Genomic DNA, 11,395 nt, shown 5'->3' with positions numbered 1-11,395 from the left:
CTGACGTAGCCACGTAACGCAACGTCACGGTCGGTACCATCCCACGCCAGTCTGTCACACACGCACGAGCCGTCCGCCTCGAGCTTCAGACTGCACCGGCTGAGCATCACCATCTTCGCTTCGTGAGACGGTTTAAACTTCGCCTTTTCTGCTTCTTTCTGGTACCGTTTGTCTTTCATCCAGTTGTCTTATCTCTTCTGTTTGCTTGATGATTTACAACCGGCTAAAGAAAAAATACAAACCAAAAGAACAAAACAAACCAAAACACCCCCCCAAAAAAACTGACAGCCGGAATGTGCTAACATTAGCTAACTAGCTAGCTGTTACGTTACCGACAAAATGAGTTGTTAGCATCGATATTAAAATACTCTAATCGGGGTTCGAGTAACGCTGGGTGCTGATAAGGTAGGATATGCGCTCCCATTAAAGCTGCAAAATAACAGATCTGCGTGCACTACCAACAACTGTCATTTTTATAGATATAAACAGTCATCCTCGTGAATGACAGTGACTGTAACCACTGTCACACCTCTTTCTTATTTGAACTGTTATATCACTGTTTTTGTGATCTGTCTTACACAGTTGTAGCAAAAGGTAGCTGAAGTGCGTGTTTGTGAAAGTCCTTGATATGGATTGCACAGAGAGGGGATGAATGTCACCAGTAACAGCTTTATCCCAGACTCCCTTACAAATCGAGTGATTTATAGAGTTGTCGCATCGCCAGGAGAAGCTCGATTAATGTTGTGTAACGACTGTGACAGGTTTTAACTCAGTGGCGCCTTCTTGTAAATTCGGCATTGGGTACAATACTTTGAGGTGTTTCTCTTCTCGTAAAAAGTGTCAGTTTTTTTCCGCGGCATCGCTGTAAAAAAAAAAACAACAAAAAAAAACAAAACCCTGTTACTTCTTCACCGGACTCCCTTAGAAAAAAGCTTAACTTTGAAACATGTTGCGTCAGGAGAATCTGTATAAACGTTCTGAAACGCTGTCTACAACACATTCGTAACTATTTGGACCTACTTGTTCATTCGGCAAACGTTAGACATGACGAAAGTTATTCCCTTTTGTAAAGAAACATATATGTTAGAATGAAGTAGGCGTGGCGGGGCGCGAAGCGCTTAATGCCAGCCACTGTATGCGCTTTTAACCAAATTATCTTATCCCCGTCCTAACGTTGGTTGGAGTAACCTAGCTCAGAGATCCACACAAAAGCTCATGGTATAACACAAACCCTGGCTTTATTTCAGTCATTATGTTATTTGTTTGTGTAATGTGACCAGTCACTGTCGCCATTATTAATGTAGAACAAGTTTCAAGCGGAAAAAGAAAGCGGAACGGACGGAAAGTTTCAAGCCATGATAGTAAAATCTTATTATACAATATTCAGTGGTTTAGGAGAGCTCAGTAATCCTCAAAGGCTATCAATTGATAGTATCCCATACTTGTGTTCTTTATTTAGCGCTGGGCTGTAATGTAGGTGGGTGTGTAGTGGAGGCAGCTCCCTGTCGACCTATCATCTCTCAAGAGCAGGTTTAGTGGTCACTGGACACGACACCGTGCCACGGATCCACTGTCCTCGGTGTAACTTAGCGCAGGTGCTGTCTCTATTTGCTGTGTGTGTTTATTCACCCTGGAAGGTTATTGATTATCCCAAGACATGCTCTGGTTGTCTGTTTTTTTTTCTTTTTTTCTTTTTTTTTGGCAACACTTTTACAGGACATTTAACAGGTTCAAATCTCCAGTGAAACAGATGGCGATTACATGATACATAAATTATGTGAAAAACCAGTATATATCTTGCTTCTAACTTTTGCAGATCAATTTGAGTTGACCTTTTAACCAGTTACGTTCTCTGCAGTTTCAGCAGATCAGTCCAACTTTTGAACAGTTTTCCAAAATATCAGTTATCTTCAATGTGCACTACATAATTTTGGGGAAATAGTTTTAATCACTGGACAAAAATCTTCATTGCCTAAACAAACTGACCTTAACGGACAACACAATTCTACTTTGTTTATGTTTGTCGGACCCCACCACCCTTCCAGCTTGAAACACTGCTCTGGAGTAGTGTCCTCTGTGGATGGTTTGTTGATTCAGTAAGAAAAGAATAATATCTGACTATGTATTATTACCTTATTAATATTAATAATTTTACCTGGCTAATCCATGCATCATAGCATAATGTGCGTCATCTCAAAACCCCGCAAGGACCTCTTATTCAAGGCCACTTTCTTAGTCAGCGTTAAGATAAGCCTGTCACAATAGCTACTCTTGTTGGGGAATATGTTGTCCCAGGAATATTTGTGATAAACACTGTTGCCATCGTTTTAAGACTATTTTGTGGCATTAATACAATGCAAGAGTATCCTGTCAAAGAGAAACAAACCTTTAATTCTGAAAAATATTCAGACATTGGAAGTGGAGTGTGAAACAAATATTCACCCAACATCAGCAATAAGGATTTAGGTCATACACGTATCCCAATTAGTTAATAAGATATTTACAATGATATGAGGAAGGTGTCACAACATCGCCAACACTTCCAATTTGCACTTCCATCTCTGTGACCACCATTCAGCTCAGCTGCCGAACAGTTTGCTTATTTAAAAACCCTTAACCTCTATTCCAAACTCTTATTTTTGTGATTTTTGATGTAACATTGTGAATAGCAGTTATGTTAGCCAGGATAAATGTTCGTATTGTCCCATGCCCAATTCCAAACACAGTCAGCAGCAAGAAAAGTAGTGCATGATACATTACTACTAGATAACCGTGAAGGGGAAGTTCACTTCGATGTGGACCAGACAGAGAGGTCTGGGTTCGTCACAGTCGAGCTGCCATGCTGCCGTGGGATTAACTTTTGTGAACCTCATACCGAGCTATTGTGTTGAACGTGAAAGAGAAGCGTTGTTCAGCAGACCTGTAAAGCCTACAGTATGTGCTCTGTGGAATCTCACATAGCAGTGTATTAGCCGCAGTGAGGTTTGGTTTATGCCATCACGTGTTACATCACTGCCAGCGATAGGAACAAGAGTTCCAAGTTTGTGTATTGTTGTTATTACAGTTTTTTTTTTTTTACTGTATTAATTTAATGTTAAACTGACTTTGGTTTAACTTTTGTGTACTGTATTGTATCATATATTTGGGGTATATATTGAGGAGATTTATTTAGATTGCTCTTGTTCTTTAAAAGGTGCACTATGAAGTTTTGGGAAGAATTTTTAATCAGAAGAGATAGCAGAAACAACCAAATTTTCTTTGTTTTGATGACTGAATAAATACATTTCATTCTTTTTTACTTTGTTTATATTTGGCGGACCCTGCCACTTTCTGGCTTCAAATGGAGAACTTATTTGCTTCCAACAGTTTGTTTACTCAGTTATGGAAAAGATAAATATTTCTTAGTTTGGATTTTCTTTGGACTCATTAATATTGTAACAATAGAAAAAGAAAGTTTGAAAATACATAGTGCCCCTTTAACCAAAACCCAGAATTATTTATACGATTTACAAAAATATATAATCCTTCCATTTCAGAAGCTGAAACCGCTGTATCTTTCTTATCACTCTACAAATGAGGCCAGGGAAATGTAAACTAAATTGGTAATATTCAGTCTCTGTATCTGTCGTAGACCCTGCAACAGAGCCATGAAAGGAATGATTCTCCAGCTCAGCCGCAGCCTGAGCCGCACAGCGCCTGTCCTCCGCCGCAGCATCCACTCTGGCACACGCCCGGCTTCCACCGCCGCCTCTAAACTGAGGGCCGACCGTGCACTTAACTCGGAGGAAATCTACGCTCGCGAGGACAAATATGGAGCACACAACTACCATCCCCTGCCTGTGGCCTTAGAGAGAGGGGAGGGTGAGTTTGTATTCCCTGAAATCTTACAAATCACCTCTGAATTATTTGCCGCCACTTTCCTAAGGGCTGGGTTTTCTTCTTTCCTCCCAGGCATCCATCTGTGGGACGTGGAAGGCAACCGCTATTACGACTTCCTGAGTGCTTACAGTGCAGTGAACCAGGGCCACTGTCACCCTAAGATCATCGCTGCACTCACTGCCCAGGCCTCCAAACTCACCCTGACCTCAAGAGCTTTCTACAATGATGTGCTGGGAGCCTATGAGGAGTACATCACCAGAATGTTTGGCTATGACAAAGTCCTGCCAATGAACACAGGTGTGGCAGGGTGACACCCAAGGCGTAACTGATGGAAACACCTTTAGATGTTATTGTGAACGTGTTTGTTGACGTTTATTTCTTTTGTTGCAAATTAGGAGTGGAAGGCGGTGAAACTGCTTGCAAGCTCGCTCGCAAGTGGGCCTACAATGTGAAGGGGGTTCCCAAAAACAAGGCCAAAATCATTTTTGCAGGTAAGTAACTCATCTCGTGGGGGGTTTAATAGCAAGTCACTTTACTCAGTGTTGTATAAGAAAACTGGCACCAAAATTAGGTGTATATTTTTTGGATTATGTCATTAATGTTTTGTTCACACTGGAATTTAGCAAAACTAGCCAGAGTGCTAATGCTTTACACATCTGATGAGAGGTGTATGCATGACTTGCATTTAAATATTGTGCTCAGACTCTAGATTAGTGCAACGATTCTTGTTTACTCAATGCAGTAGGCTAAGATGACCAAATTTAGCATTAGCGTGCTCACCAATCCACCACCAAGAAGGTTGTAAACAAATAAATATTCCATCTATTTCTATCTTGCTAATCAGAGGGAAACTTCTGGGGCCGCACCATGGCAGCCATCTCCAGCTCCACAGACCCCAGCAGTTATGAAGGTTTCGGCCCCTTCATGCCAGGCTTCGAGCTTGTCCCATACAATGACATCCCTGCACTGGAGGTACGGGTTTTGACTAATTTTAGACAGTCCAATATCTACCATGTTTGTTTTGGTTGTTGAGAGACAGTACGCTGCAATGACATTTTTGAGTCTCATGATATCACACTGACCAATGTGTGGGGGAGATTCTTCGGCCTCAGTCTAACCCAGCTGTTGGGAAAAAGTCTCAGTCACTGCACATGTGACTTTGAACTGTGCTATGCAACAACACACTTAAAATACACAAAAGGAACACGTTTGGTTGGATGACTTAGTTGTTGTTGTGCTGCATAGAAACACTGATGTCAGTGGCAGTTCAAGTTTCATCATACCTGCAGTCAGTGTTGGATGTGCTGCTGGAAAGATCCAACTTGACCTTAAAGTCTTCTGCCAAATTACCAAGCGCTCTCAGTGCTTCTTTCCTGGCAAGACCAAACCTGGAGGACAAACAAAAAAAGCACTTGAGCTGTTATGAAGGCTACTGCTTTGGAAAAGTTTTTTTTTTTTGTGAAGACAAACATTTTGCACTTTACACAGCCTTTTAATTGAAGATTCGTCTTGAAAAACATTATGAACCATCATGATTCAGAAAGTGTTTATTTTATAAAATCCTCTCAAACAAGCTGACTCAACACCCTCATTGTTTACATAAAGACAAGGAGCGAATGATCAGCTGAAGTTGTGTTGTTCAGGTATTGCTATCTTGGCAGCTGCTGCTTTTCTGTGTAAACATAAAAACCTAATGATTGACTGAAGTGGCACGTATTTATTGACAGTTTTCTTGGACACAGATTAAAATGTCTGACTTGTCTTTTTTTTTTTTTAATCTCCAGAAAGCCCTCCAGGATCCAAATGTTGCAGCTTTCATGGTGGAGCCCATCCAGGGGGAAGCTGGGGTTGTGGTGCCCGACCAGGGCTACCTGACCAAAGTCAGAGATCTGTGCACTAAGTATAACGTGAGTCTCACACACAGAGATGTCATTTGCAGAGGTGGAAGCAACTAATTACAGTCTCTCAATTACTGTTATTACTGTCAGTCTGTAATTTAGCTTGTACTTAAATTTGCATAACACCATGTAATCTACTCAGTTACTGTAAACATCACAGCTGAGCACTGAGTACATGAGAAGTAATAGTAATTTCTAAACCCTTCATCTGCATTTTCCTAGTCAGTCAGGCTAACGGATCACAAACAAGCCAATTATAAAGCCTGACATATGGACAAATAAACAAAATAAAAAAAGAGGTGGAGAGGTGACCACTGAGCAGAACAGAGCAGGAGTCTGAGGACATTTGGACTGAAGATTTGGCAAAAAAGAAACCACTTTTGCATTTTTTTTCCAATAATCAACCACTAACTCCGAAGTCCTGGTATATTGTTGTACAGCACATTGATCTAGAGATTAGATTTTGCAGTTTTTTATTATGCTGCCTGGAGGACAAGTCGTATTGTATCTTGTGGCTCTGTTTGCCCTGAATAGTATGTATCATACGCAAACAGGAGTCAGCTCTTTTTTTTCATTGGACTGCAATAATAGTTGAAGGCAAACTGCAGACTGGGCTGATATTCATTCTCATAGCATATTCATTCTCAGCAGCCATGTTAAATTGTGTCACAAGAGATGTTCAGTTCAGTTAATGATTGTTAGCACGTTATTCACGCCAGTCCTCACACTGTGAGGGTGTGGACAGTTTTTTGAAAGGGTATCAAATTTTAACAACTGTTAAGCTCAAGCCCAAGTCATTAACTGCAACATGTGGCCCAGCCTTGTTCAGGTATTTGTTCAACCTGTACTTACCTGGGCTTTTTCCACTGAGAGCGCTACCCTTTTTCAGATACGATCGCTTATATTCCAGGTTTGCTTTGATAAAACACATTCTGTGTTTAACTTTGTGCAGCCATGTAGAGCATTACACAATCCCAGAATGTGTAGTGACTCACCTCAACTGGCTGAGCAAACAATGAGCAAACAGTGTAGATACATGATATAATCTTTCTTTTTTTCTTTGAGTGGGAAATTCATAAGTTAAACCTAAGTGCTCGTGTGATTTGTCCAGGTGCTGTGGATTGCTGATGAGGTGCAGACGGGCTTGGCAAGAACCGGCCGACGGCTGGCTGTGGATCACGAGGAAGTCCGTCCAGATGTGGTGATTCTGGGCAAAGCTCTCTCTGGAGGAGTTTACCCTGTAAGCATTTTTTTTTTTTTTTTTACTGACTTTACACTTCTTATCAACATTGATGATGTGTTTTGCTGAAGGCTCAAACTTTACAGACTTTTGGAGTCCAGTTCTATTGCAGACGTGTACAGATCACGGTAGTTGTGCAACTTTGAACCTTAACCTGAATTGATTTTGTGTTTGTGTGCGTCAGGTATCTGCAGTGCTGTGTGACGATGAGGTCATGCTGACCATCAAGCCTGGGGAGCACGGCTCCACGTATGGAGGCAACCCCGTGGCCTGCCAGGTTGCTATGGCTGCACTTGAGGTCAGTGATAAAGTGCACCTATCTTCTCCACTGTGTCTACACTTGAACAACTCATCACTTTTTCTTGTTTTTGCCTTTGTTTTAATTGATTAAATGGAGCAACACGCTCTGCAGTTAACCTCCAGACAATTTAACATCAGAGGAATAATATGTGCGTAGCTGTGATCAACGACGTCACAAATTCTCCCCTTTAAACTCAAAACTGTTTGCAGGTTTTGGAGGAGGAGAAGCTGTCAGAGAACGCTCAGAGGATGGGAGAGCTGCTGCGGTCCGAGCTGAACAAACTGCCCAAAGACATTGTGACAACTGTCAGAGGGAAGGGCCTCCTTAACGCGGTCGTCATCAAAGAGACAAAAGGTAAAAGTTCAGAGATATTTCGAAAGCAGTAGACCTGTTGGTGATCATTATCTGGTAACCTAGATCAAATGTATTAGCTGTCATACAAAATACATTGATGGAAGTTGGCGTTAAAAAAAAAAGTGTAGTCTGAATGATTTCAGACAGGTCAGTCAGTATCTACAAAAGGCTGCCTCTGTGGACTTAATTAAGATGTCATTTAGTTTTTCTGGAGGCAGAATTTGCTCACATTCAACGAACAAGTGGCCGGAACAAAATGATATAAAAGCCTAGACTATGGTGAGTCTTTGTGCCACTCACCCTGGGGACAGAGATGCTCAGATGAACAAATTAAAGATGTCAAATGTAATTAAAAGATTTAACGCATTGGATTTTTGAGTAGAGTTTTCCTCTGAGGCAGCTTCACATGTGGCTTTTCTGCATGCAAGCTTTTCTGCAAAAAAAAAAAACCCTGTTACGCTCATCTTGCAGTCACCTAATGTGACTGTCATCTCAAACTCTCCCCCTCCAGACTATGATGCCTGGAAGGTGTGCTTGCGCCTCCGTGACAACGGACTGCTGGCCAAGCCCACCCACGGCGACATCATCCGCCTGGCCCCTCCCCTCATCATCAAGGAAGACGAGCTGCGCGAATGCGTCGACATCGTCCAGAGAACCATCATGTCCTTCTAGACTGAAACCATTCCACTAATTCGACAATGCACAGACGACCTGCAAACTGATAATCCACGCATGGCCTGATTTAAGAAGTCGCTCTAAACATTTCATTAGTCGTTTTTATTTTTGTTTGTTTTCCCAAAGATGTGATTTTCTTTGAAGGTGATCGCTGTAGAAATGCAGTATTAAAGAGAATGTGTGGACAGCGAGGCTACACTGAAGTTTTCGTACAGAAAAACCACTGTAAAGGAAGAAAAGGTTACGTTAGGTTTTTCCTAAAATTGCAGCAGCTGCAATTTTGAAAAAAGGGTAAGTAAGTTTGACCAGTGAATCAGACAGTCTAATCTTTAACATACTTTTTTTTTAAAATTTCTATAACTACTGCTGTCTGTAAACATTAACCTTGTATAGCAATAACATAAGAATAAGAAGCTGGCTAGTCTGGGTGTTTTTAATGTAAGAGCAGGGTTTCCGCACATCATTATACAAAAAGGCTTGAAATATGAACATAGTTTTCATATTCCTTGGTTTGAAGGGATTGCATGAAAGTGTCAAAATTGCAACAAACAGCTGATTATGTTTAGTTTAAGTACTTTTCATTTACAGTACAGTTAAGTTCAAAACATTTTATGTAGGGTAAGTTATGATATGTGTTACTGTGGAAGACATACTGTGTGTTGCTCATTGTGTTGTACAACTTGGTAGGATTTATCGCAGGCAACATAACTGTGTGAGGATTAATGAGTGTTGGGAGGGGGGACTCGTGCTGCTAGTTTCAGGCTGGTTTGGTTTTTAAGTATTTACAGTATCTGTACATTGTTTCATTGAACTTTCTGATGAATGTTTCATCTGTAAAAATGAGAAACAAGCAATGTAAATATTGTCTTTTTGAAGGCAGTATCACCTTGAGATTGTTACAGAATGCGTTGTTCTTCAAATAAACGAGTGCAGTCGTGCAGTCTGTGTGGAACAATAAATTATTTGTTGAAGTTTGAAAGCTTTGGAGTTCTTTTAAAAAGAGCAGATATCTGTGTCAGGTTCAATCACAGAAGCCCACATTGCAACCAAATTGGCTCCAGTTCTTTAGCAGATCACTCCTACTGCTGGACACGCCACAACAACCGGATCCATGTTCAATGTGGAAAAACACTCTCACATCCTTTCCAGTTCACACACTTAATCTTGAACCAATCTGAGTTTTTCTATGAAAATAAATACCCCTGATATCAGAAATTTGGTTACCAGCTGGAAACAGAAAGTAGCGCAACAGAAAGTAGTAGTTTTCTTTTCTTGGCCTTAGAGCTACTACAAGGAGCTTTTAGGTGATGATAAAACCGTCTCACGGTTTAATACTGATACCTCTTTATGATCTTCACAAGCAAACAGGACCATCAGCGAGAAGATTCACTATTTCTATTTAGTTTTAGATTATGCTTGCCCCAGGAAATGCCTGCGTTCACATTTTCCCAGGTAAAGTGACCGTGAGTTGTACATGGACCAGGTAAAAATAAGGAGGAGGAGATTTTTCTTTCGATAATTTTAGTTGATGAAGGCTCTCTAGACATTAAGGTCGTGGTAATTCTAAGTGCTGTATACTGTCGACTTGTTTCAGGGAAACTCTGTCACACCGTCTGTCCTCTAAGGAATGTTCCTTCTCTTTTTTTCAAAACTAGATTTGTTTAGATAAACTTTATTTTTGGCATCCGGATAAATTCCAGAACAGGCTGCGGAGGAATGGACCCTTGAGGAGGTTCCAGATTCGTCTCACTAAAAGCGCCCAGATAATGAATCTAACCTGTTAGGAAACCGGATGCAGAGACATGCCTGTGGTCTGCTTTGATGTCATTATTTACCTAATGGGGGGAACATGTAGGCAGACGTTTCCTGTGTCACAATGGGAAATACTTCAAAGATGCAACACCAGATGGTGCTGTGCCCCTAGTAAACTCAAACTTAGGCTTGGCGGTGGAATGAAGCAGCCTATTGAAGCACTTATTGAATGCAAATGTTGAAATTACATGAAGACATGCAGGGATAAAGACACTTAAGCCTCCCTGCACAAACATTAAAGATTTTCTGACAACTCTAGGTGCAAACACTATCGAGCCTCCGAGGCACAACCTGGATTATCCATCTTTGAACCCGTCTCACCATCCTTTGACATATCTGACACTTGTCATACCCTCGAGAGGAACTCGTGGATCTTGTGGAAACAACCTCAGGCTAGTGGACTCAGACAGTCTTAGGCTCTCTGTTCCGCCCCCCCGAGAGCTGACCTTCAGGCAGCAGCACACACACCGCACTCCCTTATTCCCGACACACTGCAGCAACATTGAACAGCAGCAGGTCGAGGCAGCAGTGTTATTAACACTGCAACACCGGCCTGGAAGATGGAATCACTTATATATGTTAGTGTCTAATAATTTAACATGATCTTGGGTGAAACGAGAGAGAGAGAAAAGGGGCAAATTTTGCATTCAGAACATTTTGACGTGAAATGAGGACCTGCTGGCAAACCCTCATTAAATCGTTGAGTACGACAAACTCAAACTGTGAGATCACTTCTCATTAGTCAGCGGTAATTAACGCAACCACATGGTCCCCCATTCTCTCATCCGCTGCTTATCTGAAACCAGGAAAGAAGTTTTTTTTTTTGTTTTTTTGTTTTTTTTTTGCGACAGGCAGCCGGTATTTCATTGTCAAACAGATGTTCAAGAAAAAAAAAACATTGCATGCTGTTAAGGATCAATAAAATCCACTCTTAATTAGTTTAATGCTTTGCACTTTTAATGGCGGTTTTCCTGGCAAACTCCCCCCTGTCATGGCAGAGTATTGACGGGGACTTTTACTGGAGGCTGCAACCAACCATTCCTCCTTTCATTATCCATCAATCTGTTCGCTATTTTCAGAATTAATTGACTGTGTTTCTGGTCTATAAAATGTCCAAAAGGTTTTGACAAAATAGCCAAATTGACATCCACAAATTGCACTTGTCAGTCCAAAACACAAGAACTCTTCACCTTCTGTGATATGACAAAGAAAAATGGCAAATCTTTACATTCGAGA

The 11,395-nt window shown here is 41.1% G+C and overlaps 1 protein-coding gene across 1 annotated transcript; it reads left to right on the top strand.

Annotated features, from left to right (window-relative positions):
* The first annotated feature begins 15 nt into the window (after positions 1–15).
* Positions 16–9,287, top strand: oat (ornithine aminotransferase). The gene is made up of 10 exons (XM_037080926.1): positions 16–161; positions 3,632–3,861; positions 3,952–4,176; positions 4,275–4,370; positions 4,724–4,851; positions 5,664–5,786; positions 6,889–7,017; positions 7,202–7,315; positions 7,528–7,672; positions 8,184–9,287. The coding sequence occupies exons 2-10, from the start codon at positions 3,648–3,650 to the stop codon at positions 8,342–8,344; spliced, it is 1,335 nt and encodes a 444-aa protein (XP_036936821.1). The 5' UTR covers positions 16–161; positions 3,632–3,647; the 3' UTR covers positions 8,345–9,287.
* Positions 9,288–11,395: the final 2,108 nt, after the last annotated feature.

Source organism: Acanthopagrus latus, chromosome 20 (genome assembly GCF_904848185.1).
Source record: "Acanthopagrus latus isolate v.2019 chromosome 20, fAcaLat1.1, whole genome shotgun sequence".
Lineage (NCBI taxonomy): Eukaryota > Metazoa > Chordata > Actinopteri > Spariformes > Sparidae > Acanthopagrus > Acanthopagrus latus.
The sequence above is the reverse complement of the archived record's forward strand: the minus strand, read 5'-3'. Positions and strand labels throughout refer to the sequence as shown.